The sequence below is a fragment of the Mercenaria mercenaria genome, chromosome 18 (assembly GCF_021730395.1).
Source record: "Mercenaria mercenaria strain notata chromosome 18, MADL_Memer_1, whole genome shotgun sequence".
NCBI lineage: Eukaryota > Metazoa > Mollusca > Bivalvia > Venerida > Veneridae > Mercenaria > Mercenaria mercenaria.
Window position 1 is genome coordinate 50,268,152 of NC_069378.1, and position 27,344 is coordinate 50,295,495.

The window sequence follows — 27,344 nt, forward strand, 5'->3', positions numbered from 1 at the left end:
CCAGTATGATAGATATGCCTTTGTATCTACCCTGTCCTGTTTATACAGAAAATCGACGGGGCCAAAACTACGAAACCGCTCCCTGCCACCTTAAGTATATACCCGGACTATTTAGGAACTTTATTATGTAGTTCATTTTTCGTACATGGATCAGAAGGTATGTATATAAGTTTCTGTAAGTTTCCGTATATTAAGATATACAGGCCATGGGTATCACAAAGTTAAGAGCAAACAAAAAAAATAAAGAAATTTAGGGGAACGTAATACAAATATATACATGTAACTTAATTGATAAAGTTGCATTTTGTTATAAATTGATTGGATTATTTTAACAATACATGACATCAACAATATATTTAAATAATGAAGTATTAAAACTGTCTATAATACAATTATATGTGACGGTTAATTGTTTCTTTTTATCATTTTAGATGTACTTTCGGTTTTGATTTTATAGGCCGAAGTAACGGAAATACCCCTCAAGATAAAAATAAAGTTTTGCTGCGCATGCCTGGTTTATATTTAATCTGATATCATATTAGCGACTTCAAATAAAGGTGTATAGGGTTAACATATTTTTTACATTTATTTGTCATTTTTGCCACTTTAGTTCTCTGGTGGATGTAAAAGCTTACTTAAGTAGAAAAACAATACCTTAAGCGTTATATATACATATTTCAGACATGTACAATGATAAAGATATCTTGAAATGTTAGTTGCTTAATAGCATAAATGCCTTACCTGCACATTATATATGAAATAAACTGAGCCGCGGATAGCTAGTAATAAGTATGAATTATTTTGATAGTTTACAATGGATTTGCGAACTGACCAACATTGAACAACTAGATTCTATTAAAAGTAATTACATACATCATATGGACGAGAATTGTATCATGTTATTAAATGTTATGAAGGTCGTTTTCTTTGCTTAACGTTGTGTTTCATCTTGAGAAATTCTATGGGTTTTTAACAAAGTGTTGACAAATTTCCATACAGAAAATGTAATAATTTATGCTTTAATTGTTTTAAGATATATTAGAGTCCACAAAAGTTTTTTTTTTTCGTTTTAATGGTGTTCAAAGAGGTATTTAAATTTGTATTAACATTGAGAGCATAGTGCAGCCGTCCTTCAGCATGCAAGACCCTAATCCTAATCTAATCTTAATTTTGGATTTAAACAACTTAGTACGGGAGTGTTTGTGATAGTAATCTTGGCCTCTTTGTGGTTCGTCCCAATAATATTCCGCATATTTCTTCTGTTACTTCTAGGGGAAATTCTTGTTACTTAAAATACTGAGGGAAACAGAAAAACAAACCAGCAACTATTAACAACAACAAATTTGTTTAGAAAAGTAACAGTTCAAATACCTAGAACATATTAACTAGCCATAAATTCCATTTGAAATATGCAAGAATAATCCAAATCCTGTCCTGGTCAAATTTAAATCCAATAAGTAATAATTCCAAATTCCTTATCGCATAGTGCGGCAGTTTTCCTTTGATCTTTGCTGTATGTTAAACATGGTAACACACATTAATACTACAAAGTCTGTGCTGATATTTTACAAAACTGTTACGATATATATCAACACAGAAATCTCTATAGAGTTTCATTAGAAAAAAAAACTGTTGTGATATATATCAGCACAGTAAAACTGTTCCGATATATATCGCAACACTTTTTCTCTTTCGAGGTCCTATCGAGGGAGTATAATTTTTTTCCTTTCAAAAAAGAAGATGATTTTAGCTCCAATTTACAGTTCACAGAGAAAGAATTATCACAAACACCTACATTTATAAAGTAAAAGAATAAATAAACTAGAATATTTCAAAAACTCGATAGTTATCGCCAAATTCAGAAATACATGAAATATATGAAATTCTGAGATTTCTCAAATGTTTCTTTTTCTTTGATTTTTTTTACAAACAGAACAACAAGTTTTACAATAAGTTTGGTCAATGAAATGCAAATTTTTAAGATTTAAAACCAATGCAGAAATATGTTGGATACTTTTATCTGGGGAACACATTTCCTAAAACAGAAGTTTTAGTGTTTCAGTCAGCGAGGCGCAGAAAGGGAATCAAAAGAGTAAAAATAATAATAAACAAATTTAAATGAAAACAATATACAAATTTTAATGATAAAACTATGCGATAAAACAGTTATAATATGCAATGCTCGTGTGTTACGAGGATATATCAGAGCTAGGGGTACATCTCGGTATTTTTCTCTGCACATATCTGTCTCGGCCTACCGGCCTCGACGATATGTGCAGAGAAAAATACCCTCGATATACCCCTAGCTCTGATATATCCTGGTAACACACTCTGACACATACTATAACTATTACTTAAAAAATCAAAACGGAATTCAGTATGTCCATAGAATAGGAATTCTCTCTTCAAAGATGTTAATGTATATCCATCAAGTTTTAAATGTCCAAACTGGTGATATTTTACTATTAAGAATCAAAGCCTTGAGATGTCTGGTGGTTGCGGGTTTTGCTAGAGTTATTTTCATTTTAAATGCCAATCTATAAATATAAATGTATAAGAAACAAATACTAATATGCCTCATATCTAAGATAAACTCTGCCTGACCGTACATTAACAGATGGAAGTCAGTGATGCAACCATGGACTGGAATACCTAATCATTGACAGATCTTATATAATCTAAATGGCCAGTGCGAATGGATAGAGGATGAATAAGAACTGCTTGATCATTGATAATTCATCCGCATTGTTCATGAATGGGACTACTTTGTGTAGCACATGAACAAATTCCTTTGGATGTGATTTGGAATCAAATAAAGATGCTACATGATTGTCAGAAATACACTTAACTTTGGTAGCGGGATAAACCCGCAACCAAAAACAGGAAAGTTTTTCAATAAGATCGCTGTAGGTTCTGTCCTGTCCTCGACAGCTGCCTATTTAAATTATCATGGAAGGTTCAAGAACTTTTCATGTTATCACTAAGAATAAAAAAAAGAATATTTTAGAAAAACCAATAATATTCTAGTCTTTAAAATAATTCTAACACCATTTTTATCAGTATCGAAATAGAACATTCTGGAACACCATAGATATTGGATAGATAAATAACTATTGACCTACATGATGTCTCAAAACCAGGTTAGTAAACAATGAGTTATCAATAAAGTAAAGCATAAGGGGAAGTGGCATGTACATTATATTTGCAGAGGGTTTAGATCATCTTGTCTGATCACAAAATACTTCTTTTACACATATGATGCATTTATCAGGGTTGAAACGCACATTCTTAGAATGTCCACGCGTAAAAAGTACTTTTAGAAGCATTTCACCGCGCTCAGTTCTTGTTTTACCTCACATCAATATGTCTACTACTTTACATGTGAAACTCTTCATTGATTTTTCTTTGGAGTACACCCAGTGTTGACTTTACATCAAATTGTAATCTAGGAAATGGAGATGAAAATGTTGAAAGTCCTGATGAAGCTTTTTTCAAGATTGAAACTCCATTACCCATGTGCGCAATCAAATATAGGGAGGAACGACTATTCGCTAAGTTTTGCTGTTTATATCGTTCATCATAGGCATAGGCATAGGTTAATTGGACCACATGACGGAACGTTTTGGTCGAGATAGACTTTTTCTGTTTGAGCTGATAACCCATTCAGTAGGCTCACCTTTAAAATTTGGTTTTAGCTACTCGGCGTCAAAGATTAAGAACTAGACTTAAATTTGGCTTTAAATGCAATTCACATTCTCATTCAAGAAGACCAATACATTGAAATACATCCTTATATTTGTAAAGGACTGTTTTTTTTATCTCGGGGAGAATGTGTTACGGATTGCAGGTTAGGTATTTACCCCTGCATGAGCCTGTGCTAACTTTCAATGTTGCGTTCTCGCAGCATGATCGTTACATAGAGTAAGAAAAACCGAATCAAATGTTATATACCAGTTCCTTTTTATGGTTATTCATGCTAGAATATCAGACCTTCTGGATCCGTTTTGTATGACGCATCTTGAAAAAGCGACAGACTATAGTTAATTATTCATGATAGTGATTTAATGCCCGGTATCCGTTTTGAAAAGTGATTAAATATTGTTGATCATGCCGGAGATTTCAACGTTCGGATCCCGTTTGTTCGACCCCTCTTCAAAAAGTGATTGAGTTTGTAGAAGTTGTAGCATTGGCGCCGTAGCTTGACATGTTGATACGTCCAAATGCCATGAGTTTCAACACTTCCCGCTCATCTTCTGAACATTTAATGTCTGCCCAGAAGGATTTTGTTCCAGTGTTTTTATGGTGGTTACTACTAGCGTTTATTTCCCTCGGTCTAGGTTTCATTTTATCGACGTTGTTCTAAGCTCGAAAATATAACTGTGTCTGCATTCGTTCTAAGTAATAGAGTTAAGCTATTTGTAATGCCTTGCCCAATGTTGATGAGTTTCGTATGGACTCGTTGGATAGAAAGCTCGAACTCTTTGTGATCTCTTGTCATTTTCTCTGCATCATAAAATTTACATTTGTTTGCACTGTGTCTTAAACTGGTTACCATTTTTGCAAATTGTTTCGATCCTGTATGTCTCGTTGTAAAACATACCGCTTCTTCCTTTGCCCATGTATTGTATATTTGCCGGTCTTGCTCACCAAGCAATAAGAAAGATACGAATATCTTCCTTTGGAAAATAGGCAGTGGTACTCCAGACATTTCCATAATTAAGGCTTTAGATCAATACAAGAGCTACAACAACGATGCTAAATATTTGCTTACATCAGCTATTTATCTCTACAAAGCTAATACACTCATGTGCTACTTTATATTACAATTAAGTTAGGATAGAGGCATTTTACAAAGTTTCACAACTGCATAGAGAATTCTTAACATTAATAGATTTCATGTACATATATTTGTAGGCAAAATTGCTGTAATATGTCACTGCCGCCATTAGTGACGACACCAAAGCCTGAAGATGGGCGAAAGTACGCATATAGATACTACAGTTTGATAACTGATGTAGGTGGATATGTATGCAGGGGCATATTGCACTATGAAATGCAACTCACGATAAAACTCGAAGATAATCCAGACAATAAACGAGAGCTGTCCGATTTCCTGAGAGCATACAGAGACAATATTGAAGACTATTATTATGGCAGAAATAATAAACCAGTTATTCTGAAGAAACATCAACACGAGAAGCTCTTTCCTGAAAGTGGTGAGGCAGACTCCAGTAAATTTGACTTAACATTGATATTATTTTTGTTAAGAACCTGCATATTTTGCAACCGGAGCTCAGAAGCTATGTGGAGAAGAGAACTACATGAAATTTATCCCCATGTGACATCTGTGATAGCTGATCTCGCCAGAATAAGATGTTACAGAAATAAGGTATTTGTTTACACTTTTTCTTGATATGTTACATAGACCAATACCTCTATTTTCAGTCTGTTATTTCTTCCTTACAACTTTTATATGAATGTATATGTTGCTTGATGATTTTGGCATTTTAGTTTACATATGTCATTTTTCCTATATGCACCAGCCGATCAATATTTAACATGATGTTTAAGTTTATCCTCTTTATTTATTTTTCGTTGCCAGTCAATACTTTCAGTATTTTTGTATTACTTGGTGTTTGTGTATTTGTGATGATCCGATTTAGTTTATACTAATTCATATTAACTTGACTGTGATGAAAACATAAAGCTCATTTGAATAATTTTCTAGTACGCTTCTTGGAACAAGCAATACTGGTGTCATATGAGAAAATATGGGCTACACCACAGTGGGACTGGAACCCACGAGTGGCTGAGACCCTAACAATTACGCAACCACCCCTTACTACGTTTTATACTGCAAGACAATCTTACTAATTTTAGTATCGTGGAGTCGCGAGTCTGATGCGAGGCGTATGATCTCCCTGACATTTTAATGGAAGACATTGTGTCTGAAATCATTCAACCTAGGTCTCTGATAAACTAAGAAAAGTCGACAGTTACATGTGGATGACGATTTGTACTTGTAGAAATTCATGAACATAATGGCCCTTAATTACAAAACAAAAAATGACACATAAAGCAAAAACAAAACTAACGAAATAGAATTTTATAAATGTTGTGTTTGAAAATGTGAAAGGATCTCTAAAACACCACTTGACATAGGAGCTAAACAAATATTCCAGGTGAGGTTAGAAACAGGGTTTAGCCCACTCCTGTCTAATATGTCATTTCCTTTAGCTTGAAAAAGAAACAAACAGAAATTAATCAGCACATTAGATTGTTTTGGACATTTTATACATGTACTTGAACAGAGGATGTAGAAATCAAAACTTATTTGATATTTATGTTATTTTAGCCAAAAAGCCACCACCTGGGGATATTCAAAAAGCATTGCACTGAGAAATTTGTCATGTCCTTTAAACTTGTTATGTAGGCTGATTGCATTTAACGAATAATACTCCTTTATGTATTAGTTTTGTCCTTTTCTGTCTATTTCTTTTACTGTTTCTGAGCAGATGTTTCTGGTTTTAACAGACATACAAACACTGCTACGGGACTTGCTTTAAGAAGTGGCGTTATAGAGACTGAATCTTCTTTCCTTGGTTTTATGTGTAAGTATCGAATCCATCAAGCTAACAACACTTTTTGTTTGATTTTCATTTTCAGTTCCATGACATTCCAGATACAAGCATATCGCTGTCAGCAGAAGACTTTTGGACTTATTGGGGTGACCTTAGCCGGGTAAGTGTTTAACATTTTTGTGACGTTATTTTGTTTGAAAAAAATATCATATTGAGTTTATATTTAAAATGTTTGTTTTTTTTGTTTTATTATATTTTTTTACTTTTATCTTTAATTTGTGTTATAATAATTATTTTTACACGGTTTGTGTGCACGTACATGCATTTCCGTTTGGAGTGATAAGTAGGTAGCTTCTTCCCTGGAATATGACTTGTCTATTAGGCCTTTGTCCGTGTGTTTTATCCCCTGCCCGATATGGATATAGACATCGGTTGCGACCATCCCATAGTACATTTACTTGAACTTTAAGAAAGATCTTTATTTAATCTTTATGTGCATATTGGAGAACTGGATATGGACATCATTATACTAATAACGAAATGTCCGTTAAGTCTACAGACGATCGACAGACAAAATAAATTTTGCAATGTCCGCCATACAAGCATTCATGTACATATAATGTATTAACAGTTAATTCAAAAATGTTCATACATAATTTTGCCTCCACATTCCTCACTGTATATATGGGGATATGTATTAATTTTGCGTAGTCTGTCCTCTGTTCGTCGGTTTGTCTTACTCTGTCTTTTACAAACGTTTCTCTAGAAAACATTTCTGCAGCTACTCGTGAAATTCCTACCAAATATATTTAGAGGTTCAGGCATATCTTTTCGTAATTCTTTTGTTTATATTTTTGGGCTGAGTTAAGGCCCCTGAAATATCATGCCATTTTTAATCTTAAGTTTGCTCGGACTACTTTTTCTTTATTACTGACTAGATTTGAATAATCTTTATAGGACTGGTTAGTATATGGCATTGTTCTGGGTGAGACATTCGAAAAAAATCTATATTTCACCATGTTTTCACATTAACTACATCATTTCTTCACCACTCCTATTCATATGTACACAGAATACACAGAATATAAATATCTATACAATATTGTTTAAGATTTATAACTAGAATGTGTCTGTAGGACACAGGGTGTACCCCCACTGGTACATTTGTCTCAAATAAAAGGCAATAATTCAAATTTTGCAGTCTTAATGGGGTATAGCCTCAATAAACATTATATGAAAAGGATTCATTATTCAAGGCCATATACTTTCTGAGCTATGAGCATCACAAACAAAATACCCCCCCCCCATTTTTGCTATTTCAAGGGCCATAACTCTGTAATAAGCCCTAAGATTCTCAAGAAGAATGCCAAGTGTGCAAGGTCACAATATGATAAAGACTCAAGCAAGGTTTCCTGAAATTACATCAAATACTTTTTGAGCTAGGCACGTAATTAGGTGAAAATGTGCATTTTTTACTATATCAGGGGCCATTACATTAAAAATAGGGGGTGGAGCAAGCCAAAAAATAAGAGGTGTGCAATGAGTCTGCTAATCAGTATTTTCAGCAAAAGATTTAAGACAGTATTAAAGAGTAATTAAAAATAATTGCAAGGAGGACACGGACATTATCTGTAGAAAGGTTTACAAAAGTTTACGGAAATGCCTCTACATCTCAGACATATGCATTTGAATAAACTTCTGACGTTTGGTGCAAAACTGTTACTTCCGACAGGAGGTTTGTGTTCCGTATCTTTTGTAAGAGTGTTTGACACACAATTTCAGATTTTTCTTCATCTTGGAAATTTATATACTATTCCCGGAGTTTGCAAAAAGATCTATGAATTGCTTCATAAGCCGTTAGACGAAGAAAGAGTGAATAGTCTGGATGACCATATTAGACAGCTAAGAGAAGACTGGAAAGAAGCTGATGACAAACTTACTGGATTACTTCAAACATTAGACTTAAACCAAACTGAAATACAGGAGCAGGTTGAAAATATTTATCAGAGATTAGATCCTACTGGTGAGTTATTTATTTAAGTACTAGTTAGAACTTGGAACAGATTTGTTAATTTTTGTTGAATGTAAAAATGCCGAAACGGTAGTTTTTGTAATTCTTTTTCAGAATGGGTAATATATAATCTTTTAGTTTATTGTTGTTATCATAGTCCTTCTGATTAATATATTGATTAAGACATTGTACCGCCTATCTGTCAGTGTATCAAAACAAATCTTTATTGTCAAGTAAATTTTTATTTAATAAAACCTATAAGAAAATAAATTGAAAGCATTGAACGCAGTGAGGCAACATATTTAAAAAAACTCGGCTTCATTGGCTATCTTCATGACAAGTAATGACAATTGCTACACCCTCACAACTTACTGTCCATATAGCTTATTGATTTCCTAGCTAAATAGTATTAGATACAAACTTTTACTCTTTACAAAACTCCTCCAACTGAACGCCTGTGAGGTATCCAACCAAAACTAATAAATCTACGGGAAGATCCTTGGAAGCTTTGAACCGAACAAAGCGAACTAGTACCAGACTAGGTTTGATGGAAAATGTTCAAGAGGGGTAATAAAAAGTGCAACACTATAAGCTCTACGGGTGAAGGGCTATAGCAAAACGCTGCCACAGCAGATGGTATATTGCTCCATAACACTAAGATGTAATTGTTGAAACAGTTAATTATGTTTTGGAAGTCCTCTTGAAGTTCAGAACACGACTAAGAATTGAAAAGCAGACTCGGTTTGATAAAGCCTATTCATGAGAAGCCATTAGAACTGCAAACCCCTTACCTCCATTAGCACCGGCTTTAGCATAACTATTTTGCAATAGATTATTGAATTGACTCGGTCAGTGATCACAAAAATCGTTTATCTAGTGATGTAGTACAGGAAAAAACGAGTTTGATCAGATTACTTCTTTTAGCTGTATGTTGGATTCAAAACTTGATAGGCGCTGAGACTGTTTGTTGAGCTGAAATGATTTAGAGAACCTCTCAGCTGGAACCGAATTGCAAACAAATCTTTGTCGAGACTATACTACCAAGTTTCAGTCGAAATATTTAGCTGTTATGTATTTAACTGTTACATTTTAATGAATTTACCGTTTCATTCTATGTATTGATTCACTTATTGACTTGCGTGTACACCAGTGCACTTACAGAATATTTAAGAGTTACTGGCCGTTTGTTTTTAGCTCACCTGAGCAATGCTCAGGTGAGTTTTTCTGATCACTCGATGTCCGGCGTCCGTCGTCTGTCGTCTGTCAACATTTAGCTTGTGTATGCGATAGAGGCTGTATTTTTCAACTGACTTTCATGAAATTTGGTCAGAAAGATTACCTTTATGAAATCTAGGCCGAGTTTGAAAATGGGTCATCTGGGGTCAAAAACTTGGTCACTAGGTCAAATCAAGTAAAAACCTTGTGTATGCGATAGAGGCTGTATTTTTCAACTGATCTTCATGAATATTGGTCAGAATGATGACCTTGATGAAATCTAGGCCGAGTTTGAAAATGGGTCATCTAGGATCAAAAACTAGGTCACTAGGTCAAATCAAGGAAAAACCTTGTATATGCGATAGAGGCTTTATTTTTCAGTTGATCTTCATTAGTATTGGACAGAATGATAACCTTGATGAAATCTAGGCCGAATTCGAAAATGGGTTATTTGGGGTCAAAATCTAGGTCACTAGGTCAAATCAAGGAAAAACCATGTGTATGCGATAGAGGTTGTATTTTTCAGTTGATCTTAGGCCGAGTTTGAAAATGGGTCATCTGGGGTCAAAAACCAGGTCACTAGGTCAAATCAAGGAAATGCCTTGTATATGCGGTAGAGGCTGTATTTTTCAATTGATTTTCATGAAATATGGTCAGAATGATTGCCTTGATAAAATCTAGGTCGAGTTTGAATATGGGTCATCTGGGGTCAAAAAGTAGGTCATAGGTCAAATCAAAGAAAAGCCTTGTATATGCGATAGAGACTGTATTTTTCAATTGATTTTCATGAAATTTGGTCAGAATGATGACCTTGATGAAATCTAGGCCGAGTTTGAAAATGAGTCATCTAGGATCAAAAACTAGGTCACTAGGTCAAATCAAAGAAAAACCTTGTGTATGCGATAGATGCTGTATTTGTCAGTTGATCTTCATTAGTATTGGATAGAATGATAACCTTGATGAAATCTAGGCCGAATTCGAAAATGGGTTATCTGGGGTCAAAATCTAGGTCACTAGGTCAAATTAAGGAAAAACCTTGTGTATGCGATAGATGCTGTATTTTTCAGTTGATCTTAGGCTGAGTTTGAAAATGGGTCATCTGGGGTCAAATACCAGGTCACTAGGTCAAATCAAGGAAAAGCCTTGTATATGCGATAGAGGCTGTATTATTCAATTGATTTTCCTGAATAGTGGTCAGAATGATTGCCTTGATGAAATCTAGGTCGAGTTTTATATGGGTCATCTGGGGTCAAGAAGTAGGTCACTAGGTCAAATCAAGGAAAAACCTTGTGTATGCGATAGAGGCTGTATTTTTCAATTGATCCTTATGAAGTTTGGTCACAGTGATTGCCTTGATAAAATCTAGGTCAAGTTTGAATATGGGCTATCTTGGTTAAAAAACTAGGTCACTAGGTCAAATCAAATAAAAACCTTGTGTATGCGATAGAGGCTGTATTTTTCAATTGATCTTCATAAAATTATGTCAGAATGATTGCCTTGATGAAATCTAGGTCGAATTTGAATATGGATCATCTGGGATCAAAAAGTAGGTCATAGGTCAAATCAAAGAAAAACATTGTGTATGCAATAGAGACTGTATTTTTTAATTGATCTTCATGAAATTTGGTCAGAATGAATGCCTTGATAAAATCAAGGTCAAGTTTGAATATGGGTCATCTGGGGTCAAAAACTAGGTCACTAGGTCATATCTAAGAAAATACTTGTTTAAACTCAAGAGACCACATTTTTGGTCCAATCTTAATTCAAACTGGCCAGAATATTTGTTTCCATGAATTCACTAGGTCAAACATGTTTACACTGTTATGGTGTGTTTTTCAGGTGAGCAATCTAGGGCCATCTTGGCCCTCTTATTACTAGATTTACTTAATGTTGCCTCCTTTACGAAAATGTGGCTACTATTTTGCTCGTGTTGGTTGGTCAGTCCAACCAATAACTAGAAAACATCATATGATGATTGTCTGATACATGTTGTTTCAGCAGTAATTTGGTCTAAGGTCAATGTCACAGATATCTATAGATGTCTTTGTCTATGTTTTACTGCTTAGCATTATCGTTAACGATTATGACTAGCAGGCGCGTTGTCAAGGATAGCTGTTATAAAAGAGTAAGAACTCAGGGATTATGTGCATCACAAAGATAAAGTAAAAAAAATATATTTTACAGGTCAGGTTAAATGTAAAAGCATTAAGTTGAATTAGAACTGATAGAAGGGTGGTAGCTGCCCAGCAAGTATTTCTAACCAGACTGAAAACAATTTCCGATCAACTACTTCATATGATAAGATAATGTTTGGTTGGTAGGTAACCCCTGTTGTTCTGGGGATAAGTTGATGAAACGTAACGGTCACATGGACATTACACTGAAAACGGTGTTTGATTAATATTTGGAGGTTATTGAGACTAGAAACAGTTTCCAGTCAATAACTGGAGGAGAGTTAAGTCAACAGTTGGCAAAAATTTAATAGATATCTGCCCTTGGTCTCTTGATAAAAACTTATTGTTTTAGATTAGTAGGCCATATGTTACGTTAACTGTGGACTTTAGCCTATAATCGTTTCTGATCAATAGCTATAGAACGTTGTAATATTGTTAATGTCAATAGATGACCACGTTTGCTTTGAGGATGGGGAGGGTTAAAGTCATAAAAACGTTCTCAAGACTAAAATGTTTAGTAATCTCTGGAGAGAATCCATGGGTTTCTTGTCTATCTATATATTGATTGTAAGTAGTTCTCTAAATCCTTTTATAACAGCTCGCTGTCAGCTAGATATAAAAGAGGTGTTGTCGGAGAAGTATTTCGTGAAGACAGAACAGTACTTTGAGGTGAAAAAGAAGCTCCTGGACTGCAATATTGTTGTTATAAACGGTGCGCCTGGAGAGGGAAAATCAACAATGGCGAAGATGCTTTTTACAGACAATGACATATCAAACACAGGATGCATGGAAGTAAGAACAATGGGAGATATAGAGAATATAAGCTTCGAAAATTGTAAATTTGATGCAATCTTAATTGATGACATGTTTGGTGCTGAGGTATTTGATAAACAAGAAAGCAGAAAATGGCAAAAGATTTTGCCTAGAATTGTAAAATGGGTTAGAGATTCTCCTCAGCGTATGCGATACGTCGTTATTACTTCTAGGACATACATTCTGCAAGAAGCAATGCAGGATCTGTATCTTGATAACATATTTGGCAAAGAGAATATCTACACTCTTCTTTCAAACGAACTGCGTACAGACGAAAAGCTTTCGATTTTAAAAAAACATTTTGCTATTGCCAAAAGTAGGTCAAGCAATGTCCACTCCTCAACTTCAAATAAAGAACATGCTACACTTCTTAAGAGAATAAGTGAGTTAGAACTTAAAAATCACGGGTCATCTTTTACGATAGGATTTCCAGAATGCGCAAGGTTATTTGCCAATAACGCAAGTATATATAAAACTGGTGTTGAGTTTTTTCAAAAACCAATGGTGCACGTTATGAAATGTATTTCTGAGATAACTGAGAACGATGACGTATTAGTAGCATTTTTTGTTTTATGGGCCCAAAAAAAGCAAACACTAACGTGTATAGATCTGGAGCGTTCTGTTCCGGAAACCTCAGTTGATATCAAAATTCCTATATCGAAGCTCCAATATAAACCCAAGAACAAAATAAGAAATATCCGCAAAGTATTATACACTCATACGCATGAAGATGGTTTCATTATATTAGACACGGAAAACAATTTTCGTTTCAGTCACAATGTAGTCCGAGATGCTGTTGGTTTAATTGCATATCGTAGAAATGCAACAGCAGTTTTAGAATTATGCGATGTGGCTTTTATAGAAAATTACGTCCGAATTACAACAATAATTAATGAGACGGAATCTGAACGAAGCGACCAACGGAAATCAGAAAACGTTAATTTCCAACTTCAGCCGTTCCGATATGATCAGCTTAGTCTCAGAATAGCTGATCTGGTGATCCCGGACAAATCTAAAATGACAGGTGCCTCAAAACCAAGCCTTGGTCCAGGTACAGAAATAAATGCAACGTCATTGGAGAATTATTCTATCTTCAAACATTCGATATTTGCCAGTGAAGAGTTTTGTAAAGTCTTCATTGAATCAAATAGGAAAAAAGGAAATCTCAAAACGCTTCTTACAACAGAGTTGAGAACAATTACATCAGAACTGATGAAATTTAAGTTTCTGGAGCTTAATGAAAACGAAACTGCGGTCAGATTACCGTCATTCTTACTTTGGCAAAATGAACAATTATCGATTTTGGCGAAGCTTAGTTTCCATGAAATGAGGCAATATCCAGAGGATTTGCAAAAAGAAACACGTATAGCATTGATTATTGCATCAATGATTGGTTCGTGTGAAGCAGTTGAATTCCTTCTAGGGAATGGAGAAAAAGTAACTTCGCAAATGATCCTTTTGGCCTATGAAGCTTTGAAGCGGTCCGGTTCGGGGATCAGTCTTGGGAAAACAAACCAGGCAATAACATTGTTACAAAAACACTTCGGTGTTACCGAACCGAGTGGTCAGTATCAAATACATATCGCAGCACTTGATGGATGTTTAGACATTGTTCGGCAAATTCTAAAAAAACATCCCTCACAAGCACAAAATACATTCACATTATCAAAATTTAATGGTAATGATTTAGAAAAAGCATCATTGTACCATATTGCAGCATATAAGCAAAACAATAAGCTCATTGAATTGCTATTGGCCGAAAATGTTAAATCAAAGGTTTTTGACGCCAAAAACAGATCTCCTTTCCTGTATGCCATTTATAAAGGAAAATGCAAAGTTGTGAGTACACTTCAGGAAATTGCAGAGAAACATGGCGACGAAATGACTCCTGATACAGAAAAAAATACGCCCCTGCATGTTGCGATAAGGAAGTTTGTCAAAGAAAAAGATGAAACTAGTAAGAAAGTGTTCAGAGATATTGCGGTAAATCTGTGCAGAAAATGCACAAAAAACATCAACATGGTTAATTCAAAAGGTCAAACGCCTTTGCACGTAGCATGTGCGTTAAATGCAGCGGAAGTAGTTGAAGAGCTGTTTAAAAGGGACATTCATCTAGCTGTAGAGGAACGATCACTTATGCATGATTTCGTAATGAGTGACAAAAAGGTGGCCTTAACATTATTACTGGAAAAAGGCTTCGATCACACTATTACCGATAAAGAAGGTAGAACTCCGTTGATGCTTGCACAAGCACAAAACAAAACACAAGTAGCTGATATATTACAAAGGTTCGCCCAAAATCAGAATCCGGGACCATGTCTGTCTGAGAATGAGCGAATTACTAAATCCTCAGATCAAATTAACAAACTGTCTGAAGAAGTGTCTGTTCAAAGTGCAGAAACTGGAGACATATTGCCAGATGCCGTGTTACCCGTGGATGCGAAATCTAGTGCAAAGAATCAGAACAATTGAAAAACTATCTAAAATGCAGATTTATGCCGTTGACAAACATGTCTTCGTAAACAGTAAAGTACTACCTTCAATGACATCATTCAATAATTGTCTAAAGGTGGATTCGAAAATAGAACTCAGTGTCTCAATCAATACTTTCAGTATTACCGTTTAAACATGTTACGTTCAAGACGGTTGCTAGGGATGCTGCGCAAACCCCTTATGAAACAGTATCCATCAAACCGAGTCGGTTACAGAGACTGTGACTATTAGATCTGTCTCCGTTATATACCGGATTCAAACGATTTGAATGATAACTATCATTAATGAATATAAGTTCTTGTATTTTGTAACCATTGTAATACTAACCCTAAACTTTAGTAAGTATAATATAAATACTATACACTTAATGCGTGCGAACCTCAATTATTTGGGTATTTTTGCCGAGCACTCCAACGATAATCACTTCCGGACATGCAGAGAAGAGCATTGAGCAGAATGTATTTACTTTGCATACTATAAATAATTCCATGGTCTGAAAGATATTGAAAACGGAGGAAACCACCGTAATAGACGGTTAAACAGCACCCTGTAGTTGTACTCCATCTTGGGCCATTTATGAAAACCAGAACCGTGGTCACTTCAAAGGGGCAAAATGTAGAAGTACTAATAAACTTAATTTCTAAAGAACTGATCACAAAACATAGAGGAAACCACCGTAATAGACGGTTAAACAGCACCCTGTAGTTGTACTCCATCTTGGGCCATTTATGAAAACCAGAACCGTGGTCACTTTGAAGGGGCAAAATGTAGAAGTACTAATAAACTTAATTTCTCAAGAACTGATCACAAAACATGCTTGGTTGTATGGTTTTAGTGAAATGGATTTTTTTCTACACATAACGAGGCCGAAGGTCATATTAGATAACCCTTGTTAAACATTCAAAATCAACAGACGAAATTTTGTAGTGAATTTCCCTGTAAGATGTTAATCTTATTTCGTAAAGGTATCAGTCAGGGTTTATTACATTGTTTATTAAGGCATTCACATCTACGTAAGTCATACCAGATCTTACAGTGAAATATGATATTATAAAAACCAACACCAATACCCATCATTATCGATTACCGTAATCGACTTCAGCAGACACATCACCCTAGGCGGAGTACATCTGGTAATAAGGGTGTTCCTTGGACAATTTTAAACGTTACTCTTGTCGTAAAATAAAGGCATTAATAATTGCGAAATATTTTTTGTCGGAAACAGTCAACCGCTTCCCCTATAGAAAAAATGCAGTTATATTGTGTCTGCTCTTTATTTCTACTTTTCTGTGAATATACATTTCAAACGCAACATAAATTACAATTAATAATCAGTTTTAGCACACATTATATAAACTGCATGAATTATTACAAAAGTAGTTAAAGTAACTTTTCTTTGAATACATAAATAGAGACAAAGGTGTAAAAATTCTAAGCGTACATGGTCATGATTCATTACAGAATACATATTCATAATGAAATAATCGCATTTGTTCTCTAATCAATTAAACTATTGCATCTTTGCAAGTAGTGCAGAGAACGTTTTACAAACAGTTATCAAGTGTTTACCTAGTCATGATATGTCTGTCAATGTAATCAAACTAAAACTGAATAAATTCATCGAAAGAGAAAGAAGAGAATTAAATCAGTTAGCAAGTCATGTCTGAATGATTCAACATGCAATATCAATCAAAAGGATCAAAATCTGTAGTTCATTTCGTTTCTGTAATTGTACGTAAAGCAAATTGTTTCAAGATTTTGATATGAAATTATTTTAATTTTTTTCATGCTTGATTTACTTCAGTTAACTCAGTTAATTATATCAATAAAGATTTTACATCTTCCTAGCATAAACTGACCATCAAAATAGAGTGTCTTATTCCGTAGACTTTTTCGTCATATTTACCCCTTACGGGCAAGTTAGAATATATTTAGCACGCAAACATGTCATTTAAATGTACATATTATAATAATGTTTTTGATAAATCTATATACATGTATTTTTTGTTATAATAGGAAAGAATATAAGTTTGATATAATATTTACTTGTATAGTCATTTTTGTACAATCTAGCAAGTTTATTTTCTATGTATCATATCTATAGTAGTACATTCCTCTTGTATTATATATAAAGAATTATTCTGGTTGAACTTTTGTATTATATATCTATACAATAACGATGTGCATATTTTTGTTTCATGCCGCTGTGTTTTACCTATTTTTCTATGTCGAACTGTAGTAATTTATGACAATGAATATTGTCACTTCATTTTTGAATGTGTGACTTAAGGTATGTGATCCGTAATGTCAACTGGCAAATTCCGTTCGATTACGTTTTTTTTATATTTCTTGTTGCATGGAAAGCCATGTACTGGCAGGAGTTTCATTTTCTAGGTAATTTAGTTATAAAATGTAATAATAATATTTAGTCTAGCCTATCAGTTTTTATATCTTAGTTTAAGTATTGATATGTATTCAGTAATAATAGCATATTGTAGAGTGACATAATCACTGATTATGCCCTTCGTAGATTTATTGGGCAACCTTCATTAAGTCTGGAAATTATTTTAGTTTTATCTAGCCACTCTTTTCGCATTATTGCTGTTTTAATAATTACTTTGTTTTAAATGTATGGTAGTTGTGTATAACATGTAAATTGTTGAATAGTCTCTTATAATTCTGTATGGAATAGCCATATACTTCTTGTAATACGTTGTTTTAATAGAATAATGCTGCTTATCTAGATGTGTTTATATGTGTATGTGGAAAAGGTTTAAATAAATGTAGAAACTAACTTATTGGTCGAAGTATTGCCACAGCAATTGCTGATTGATATTACGGTTCAGGTACTTTAAAGAAGTTTATGTTTACAGATCACGACTGTTTCATACGAGTCACCTGTTCAAATGATTAATGTATATTTAGTAGACATTAGAGTTTATTCATCCAGGCTATGCCAACGTTATTTAAAAATATTTCAATGATAAAAACATTTTCTCTCTAGATGGCCATTATTAATAATGAATCCATTTTTCGATACTTTGACTTATTGGAAAGCTTTCGGATTATGAATACTGCTTTTAAAAGATTGTTTATTTTTACTTCTGCGTTTCGAAGACATAAGATTCCCCCTTGAAACAAAACATTTTTAGAAAACATGTATGTGAGTGGTTCAGAATTTATTTCAACAGTCACAAGTTTTGTTTTGAATTATCTTTGAATAGCTGGCATACTGCTGCTGACATGCATGTTTACCTGTTACAATCAGTCGGTAAAATATTATTTGTAGAATGAATTTTATAGATAAATACATTTGTATTTTTGATAGTTTGTATAATGTAAAGTTGTATCTATTATGATTCCTTTTTAATAGGTTGTAGGAGGTTGATAAAGTTCAAGACTCCAAAAGCCATATTTTGTTCTATAACAAGTTTCTTGTGAGGTTAAAGTATAATTATAACGGTACGCAAATATGTCATTCAAATGCATGCGTATTATAATGTTAATGATGAATATGTATAGGTTATAGAATATTTATTGACCTTTTAATTAAATAAGGTGTTGCAGTAACACAGCCCACGAATTGACAGGAAAACAAATTCATTAGAAGATCAATACGTAAGGTATAACCTATGAATAGTTTAACAAGTAAAAACTTTAAGTTACTATTACATCTAGCCAGCACCATATCAGCACACCACTAAATGGTCTAATTAATGGATTCACTCTAAACATGCTAAAACAAGTAGTGCATTATCCGGCATTATAAAGTAATAAGTGAATCAAAATTCGAAAATCTCTGGTGGCTGATTGAATGTAAACTATGCGTATACTTTTGTTATAATATAAGGAGTATATTTAATTTTGGTATTTAATTTTCTTGCATAACCCTTTAAAAGTGATTCTTGTTGCAAAACTAATATTTGGGATGAACAGTTGATACGCATTATATTGCTTTATATCTATTGTATGTTTTTTTTATATTTGATACCAGTTTTGCACAAAAGTCTATTTTTATCTCACTTTGTAATATTGTATTTTATGTGAAGCTTTGACAGTATGAGGAGATTGAAAGTTTTCATTTCATCTGTGATTGTGTAGCTGTAAAAAGGTCTAACTTGACATTAATTGCTTCAAAAGTGCCATTTGCTTTACGCTTGTTTTGCATTTATTGTAGGCAACAGTGTTTAATAAATTGACTTGTTTCATTTTAGGAAAGTTATTGATACTGTATTTTTATCTGTTAAAAAGCCTTCGGATTATCAATAGATGTGGAAATATACTTTTCAGTGATTTCCTTTGTAAGGTTTTAAGTCCATCACTGACAGTATTAAGAGTACGAAAATATCACATATGTATGACCTATTATTGTGTCGGCGTGACGTTAACCCTAACAAAAACAAAAATATATATACTCATTATATTATGTTACCCATATGATAAAACAGTTATTGACTCTTGAGCCATTGGATATGATGTTATATTCACCGAAGAGGCCAATATTGACCGATATGATTCACCGGAAGAGGGTAAATATTAACCTCGACTATTGCCTAATATTGCCCTCATCCGGTGAATATCACATCTTATTACATACTCGTTTTTATTCCTCGTTAAGTTGCATTGGTACCGGAAACGTCAATATTTTTCCATACACTGACGCCTGAATTTCATATCGGGTGCTTGACGTAATTCAGCGTGTGTTGTTGCACTACTTTTTCTTCTTAGTTCAGTATTGTCAATCTTTTTCAGGCTAATGAACAAATCTATGATATTTACATTATATTTACTTGTGTAGATGCGTATGTAATAAAAAAGTTATTATCTTTGCATCGGGAAATATGCACCCGTTCTTCAGTGGAAGAATATTGCGCTTCTATAGTCGCGCAATATTTCCGCTGAAGAACTCGTGCATATTTCCCGATACAAAGCTAATAACCTATAAATATCAAATGCAACCCATTTAAGTAAAAGAATCACCGTCTAATAGAACATTCCTAGATTTTTTTATCCCTTGATAATCTTATCAGTTCGTACAAAAAAAAGGTTTTATCTCAAATTCGTTCAGCAAATAACTAGAATAATGTTAAGGTTAAAAAGTGAGAAAAACATCTAAAAGTATATGATACCGATGGTGTTTGAACTCATGCCCTGAAAAAAAAGAAAAATATATTCAGTCATCTTGGCTACGGAGTCATTTGAATAGAATTGTAAGATATATGTGCCTCATGTTCTATACATTCTTCCAATGCTATAATGATTTCTTTCATGATGACAATGTATATATTTACGAAGAATGACAGTTACATATTTTTATTCTGCAATGCCAATTACTGCTTTGCATGTTTTCTCCCGTGTTCATGCATTGATTTATTTATTTTTATTTTGTATTTCTGAGTACAACATTGTACTAAATTGTAAGGAAAAAAAAATCATCAACTTGACTTCATGTACTCATCTGTATTTTGTGTAAATGTCAATTCTTTAAAACTATTCATGAAATTTACGGTGTCTGCCATGTTAATTGTTTATTGCAGCAAGTTGAAATACGTTCAATTTCATATTCAACTGCAGCATGCTTTTATCAGTTTGTTTAATGTGTATTGATACGGTATTAGAAACATATTTTTATAAGATCTTTAATAATGATGTATTGTCCCTTATTATACATTTTTTTTGTGAAAGAAGTCCGCACTATATTTTAGGTCAGCGTAGTCTAAAATGTTCTTTACCATTTGATATTACATGCGAGATATGTTGTCATTGCATGTTACTGTTCATATTTTTTGTTGTATGCCATGCTATTTGTAATTTTACCATGTTAACGTATTTAAGGAAGAGATATCTTACCAAATTCTGATTGGCTTAAGAAATTCCGAAGTGCTATCTAATTAGTTTAGGCATTTCTTCTAAAATAGCGATAAGCCTCACTTTAATCGGGGCAGTTGCGAAGGCGCCATTAATTATATTTGTCAACAATAACTATCACGCAATCTTAAATCATTCTTACTAATAGTAAGTAACTTATGAACCTTTCCCTAGATTTCGGATTACAAACTTTAGGATCAATGAATTAGCATTATTTGAATACAACTACATGTAAAATGTATATATATAAAATCATTTTAGTACGAATTTAAGGAAATCAATCCTAAAATACGGATTTTATGATACTTAAGAATACTGGACATTTACCTTTTTCCAAGGCAACTGTCCCAATTTGAGAGCTGGTGCACTTCAAGTTTTCTGATAAATAAGGATTTAGGAGTGTTATTTTGTATGTTATTGTCAGTTATAATGCATTATTGCATGTAATAGATAGAATTATTACTAATATTGCTGTCGTTTTCTATTCCTTGCTACTCCTTGTTTATTCAAGCAGCCCTATCCAATGGTCTCGTAATTATATGCGTATTTTATTAAAACATCCTGGTCCCCTGACTACGCATTAAGGGATTTTAATGTCACTTGGCACAAATGTTCTCCATGATGAGACGACGTGTCATGCACAAAACCCAGCCCACTGGCTCAAAGGTCAAGGTTACAATTGGGGGTCAAATGTAAACAGGGCTTTTTTTCCTGTCCGTTCCATAGCTCTGTAATCCATGAAGGGATTTTGATACTACGAGGTACAAATGGACCCATGATGAGACATCGTGCCATGCGCAAAACCTGGATCCCTAGCTCAATGGTCAATGTCCTAATTGGAGGTCAAAGATGAATAGTTTTTTTTCTTGTCCTATCCATAACTCTGTCATCCATCAAGGGATTACAATATTCTTGGCATAAATGTTCTCCATGATGCGACTCCCACAACTCTAGCTTAAAGGTCAAGGTCACACTTGAAGGAATTTTCCTGTCCGGTCTATAACTTTGTCATGCAAAACAGGATTTAAATTTCAGTTCGCAGAAGTATTTTCCTGGATAAGACCATGTGTCATGCGCAAAATCCTGGCCCTTAGCTACAAGGTCACACTCGGAAGTCAAAGGCCAAAACGGCCTTTTTTGTGTCCAGTCTGTAACTCAACAATGCCTAAAGGGATTTTAATATTACTTGGCATAAATGTTTACCACCATAAAACGGAGTGTCAGACGTAAGAACCAGGTCCCTGGGTGTAAGGTCAAGGTCTCGCTTAGAGGCCAAACATCAGTTACAAGAATAACTTTTTCTGGAGCACTTCGTCTTCATGCATGAAGGGATTTTGATGTAACTTTACACAAATTGTTTACCACCATGAGACGGATTGCCATGCACAAAAACCAGGAAGTAGGTCTAAGGTCAAGGTCACACCTACAGGTCAAAGGTTAAATGCTTTTCTTTTTCATGCGTTAAGGGATTTTGATGTAACTTGGCACAATTGTTCACCACCATGAGACACCATTGTTTTAGAATTATGTCCCTTTTGTTGTTACTATAAATAGATTATATTGTATTTAGTTATTACTGGAAAAAGGGAAAAATCGAGACCACTTTTCTGTGGTGCAATATGCAGGTTACATCCAATTTTGGGTGTATTTTGACCTATCTCTTCCTGGTAAAGAGTTTCTCAAGGACTTATATAATATAGATTTTTTAAAACTTAGGAATAATTTCTTTTTGTTGTTACTATAAATGACTTATATTGGAGATGGTGCATGTACCAATTCAAACTGTATCTGATATAAGTTTCTGTTAAAAACTCAATATTGTAGTACCTCAATAATATAATTGTTTAACTTGCATACTTAATTTCTCATGCTGAAAGGCAATATTTAATCCGAAAAATTTGGTCATACTTGGAAAAGTGAAGTCAGTGAAACAAAAAGTTAAGCATTATCTTCCATTTTCAAATGAGCTAACATTAAGATTACTTGTTTATATATTACTGCTGATGATTTACTTTTATGGTATGGTCATAGGAAAGAAAACATTATTCGTAAGGAAAAATATAAATAGACTATATGAATTTTATGACATCGAATTCCTTAACATTTTACAAATTTCGTTCGTGAAGGATAGTCAAGGCCAATATACGAGATATAAGAATGTATATTCTATCTGATGGTCACACCAAAACCATACAAAAACTTTACCGAAAGACGTTATTGCACTTTTCATACCCCGCTCCTTGTGTTTTCAAATGTACCTAATTTGCATATTGATCGTGGCGTGCGGAATCGCAGTTACCTTACGGAGTCTGCCGTTACAGAAACTTCTGTTAATATAACGTTCTTTAGTATAAATAGAATTGTTGTGTTAGTTAAAAGGAAATGACAATCTCCTCTCTTTAGCTAATCCGCCAAAAACAACGAAGCCGATGTCGCTGTCAAAAGTTCCCGTATTTATTGTACGGTGCTATGTTTAAATATTGCTAGTGTGCGATAAGCGATATGCACTTCAGTTTTGCACTTGGTTTGTTGTTGTCGTTGAATACATAGCCTTAGGTACCATCTCTGCTTATATGTTAACTATTTTATAATCAGCAAAAAAGTTCCATATGAAAACAACTGTAGGTTTTTGTATATGCAAATTTTAGTCCAAGTGTTTTGTTATAACATACTGCATATATAGTACAATATTGTTTATAAATCAGTAATAGTTATAGTATGTGTGAGAGTGTGTTACCAGGATATATCAGAGCTAGGGGTACATCGAGGGTATTATTCTCTGCACATATCGTCGAGGCCGGTAGGCCGAGACAGATATGTGCAGAGAAAAATACCGAGATGTACCCCTAGCTCTGATATATCCTTGTAACACACGAGCATTACATATTATAACTGTTTTATCGCATAGTTTTAGATCTATCATTAAAATTAATATATTATTTTCATTTAAATTTGTTTATTATTACTTTTACTCTTTTGATTCCCTTTCTGCGCCTCGCTGACTGAAACACTAAAACTTCTGTTTAAGAAAATGTGTTCCCCAGATAAATGTATCCAACAGATTTCTGCATTGGTTTTAAATCTTTGCATTTCATTGGCCAAACATATTGTAAAACTTGTTGTTTTGTTTGTAAAAATCAAAATCATAGAAACATTGGAGAAATCTCAGAATTTCATATATTTCATGTATTTCTGAATTTGGCGATAACTATTGAGTTTTTGAAATATTTTAGTTTATTTCTTCTTTTACTTTATAAATGTAGGTGTTTGTGATAATTCTTTCTCTGTGAAATGTAAATTGGAGCTAAAATCATCTTTTCTTTGAAAGGAAAAAAATATACTCCCTCAATAGGACCTCGATAGAGAAAAAGTGTTGCGATATATATCGGAACAGTTTTACTGTGCTGATATATATCGCAACAGTTTTTTTCTAATTAAACTCTATAGAGATTTCTGTGTTGATATATATCGGAACAGTTTTGTAAAATAACAGCACAGATTTTGCAGTATTAATGTGTGTTACCATGTTTAACATACTGCAAAGACCAAAGGAAAATTGCCGCACTATGCGATAATTGACAGATATAAGTTCATTATGTTATACTGCAGTAGAGAAAATTAGGTGCCTTTCAGTAGAGGACATTGTATGGCATGGCAATACTTCATTCACTTGTGTTATGTAATTTTATCATACTTATATTTAGTAATATTTTTCATGAACTTTTATATTCTCTTTAAAATTTAAAGAGAATAATTTTTTTCTATGTTTTTATTGAAAAAAATGATGCATGATTGTAAAATACAGATTAAAGCAAGTCACTTTTTCTTTATTTTAGTTTTGATACATACTTAATTTCTGTGTATATAGAAAAAATTTAACCAGGTGGACATCTTATTCAGTGAATAAAGTTTTGGTGCAAGGCCTTCCTTATGTCTGTATAAAAGCAAAATTAGTAGTTGGATTATCAAGCATAGTAACAAAGAGTGAGTAATTACAAAATTACAATCAAGGCAGGTAAAAGTATTAAACCTGCACAACAAGGCTAATGTGTCTCTAGTTTATGCTCTTAACCTGCTGTGTCCGTCTATTCCAGTCTTGTTTGCAGAGAGTTGCCAGCTTATGATTTTTAGTTTGTCTGATTTTAGCTCTCCTGAGCAGAAGGTGCTCAAGGTGAGCTATTGTGATCACCCTGTGTCTGTCATTGTGCTTCATCAACAATTTGAATATTAACACTCGAAGTCAAGTTTGAAATTGGGTTACCTGTGGTCAAAAACTAGTTTACTAGGTCAAATCAAAGAAACACCTTGTCAACACTCTAGAGGTCACATTTTCTGTTTGATCTCTTAAAATAATTTCTCAAAATGTTTGTCTCTCTGTAATCTAGGTCGAGTTTAAAACTGGACTACCAGAGGAATCAAATTAAGTCATATAAAAAAACTCGTAAACACTCTGGAGGCCACATTTTGATATTGATCTTCTTAGGAAAATTCAGAATTGTTGTCTGTATTAAATCTAGGCCAGGTCAAAACTGGACAGCATGAGGTCAAAAACTAGGTCATAAGGTCAGAAAATCCTTTTTAACACTCTAAAGGCCACATCTTCTTAAAACTGTGTCAGAATGTTTGTCTATGAAGTCTAGGCCAACTTCAAAACTGTGTTATCTATGTCAAAAACTAGTTCAGATTATAGAAAGATATTTTTAAAACTCAAAAGGCCACATTGTCTACATGGTCTTGATGAGACTTTGTTTGAATGTTTGTCTGTTTAAAATCTAGGATAAATTTGTAACTTGGTCTCTTGGGAAATAACGAGGTCATTAAGTAAAATTGTTAACACTGTAGAGGCCGTTTTTCAAATCTTTGTTAGAATGTTTATCTGTAAGGAATCTAGGTAAAGATCAAAAGTGAGATACCCGAGTTCAAAAACTATGTCACTAGGTCAAATCATTGAAAACCTAGGTTAATGATCTACCTGATGTACATAAAACATGTTTGTCTCTATGAAATCTGTGCCAAATTGTATACTATGCTATCTAGTGTGAGCTAGGCCAGGTGAGCGGTAAAAAGGTATTGATGTCATTTGATTGTCAGTAGTTGCATTTATGAAAATGTTTGTTCAGGTGAATTAAAGCTTCAGGGTTAACTATTAGTATATTTGGGTGGATGAAATGGCCCTCTCTGAGCCAGCTTCCTTATCAAAGGCATGCTCCTTTTCAACCAAAGCTTTTGTTTGTAAGCCAGTATTAGGTGGAAGGGTTTCAAATTGTCTAGAGTGCTGTCATTAGGCAGTCTTTTCAAATGTTATGGGACGAGTTGAAGTCGGATCGATTCCCGAGTGAGGCAGTGCCTTATTATGTCTCCACCACATATTGTTTTTGCCCTGTCCGTCCGTACTTCCGTCCGTCACACTTCATTTCCGATCAAGAACTGGAGAACCATTTGACCTAGAACCTTCAAACTTCATACGGCGACAGGGCTTATGGAGTAAACGACCCCTGTTGTTTTTAGGGTTGCCCAATCAAAGGCCAAGGTCACAGGGGCCTGAACATGGAAAACCATTTTCGAACTTAAGAACCACTAGACCCAGAATGTTGAAACTTTATAGGATGATTGGACATGCAGATTAGATGACCCCTATTGATTTTGGGGTCATTCTATTAAAGGTCAAGGTCACAGGGGCCTGAACATTTCCTGTCAGTAACTTGAGAACCACTTGACCCAGAATGTTGCAACTTTAAAGGATCATTGGACATGCATAGTAGATGACCCCTTTTGATTTTGGGATCACTCTATTGAAGGTCAAAGTCGCAGCGAACAGAACATGGAAATCCATTTCCAATCAATGACTTAAGAACCACTTCACCCAGAATGTTAAAACTTCATAAGATGATTGGACATGCAAAGAAGATGACCCCTATTGATTTTGGGTTCATTCTATTAAAGGTCTAGGTCACAGGGGCCTGAACATGGAAAACCATTTCCTGTCAGTAACTTGAGAACCACTTAACCCAGAATGTTGCAACTTTAAAAGATGATTGGACATGCATAGTAGATGACCCCTATTGATTTTGGGGTCACTCTGTTGAAGGTCAAGGTCGCTGCGAACAGAACATGGAAATCCATTTCCGGTCAGTACCGTATAGCGGGTTATTTCTGCGGGGGCAATATTTCTGCGTTTCTGCGGTCTCT

At 34.1% G+C, this 27,344-nt stretch overlaps 1 protein-coding gene across 1 annotated transcript; it reads left to right on the top strand.

Annotated features, from left to right (window-relative positions):
• Window positions 1-24,974, top strand: LOC128545898 (uncharacterized). Its single transcript, XM_053529570.1, has 5 exons — window positions 1-157; window positions 4,915-5,389; window positions 6,667-6,741; window positions 8,364-8,604; window positions 12,580-24,974. Exons 2-5 carry the CDS (start codon window positions 4,931-4,933, stop codon window positions 15,264-15,266), a joined length of 3,462 nt encoding a protein of 1,153 aa, XP_053385545.1. The 5' UTR covers window positions 1-157; window positions 4,915-4,930; the 3' UTR covers window positions 15,267-24,974.
• Window positions 24,975-27,344: the final 2,370 nt, after the last annotated feature.

What these genes read in the sequence shown, in the direction of transcription:
- LOC128545898 (XM_053529570.1), top strand. Translation starts at nt 4,931, where the DNA reads ATGTCACTGCCGCCATTAGTGACGACACCAAAGCCTGAAGATGGGCGA. An exon ending in ATTGGGGTGACCTTAGCCGG is followed by an intron (nt 6,742 to 8,363) that starts GTAAGTGTTTAA and finishes ACACAATTTCAG; the next exon opens with ATTTTTCTTCATCTTGGAAA. An exon ending in TCAGAGATTAGATCCTACTG is followed by an intron (nt 8,605 to 12,579) that starts GTGAGTTATTTA and finishes CTTTTATAACAG; the next exon opens with CTCGCTGTCAGCTAGATATA.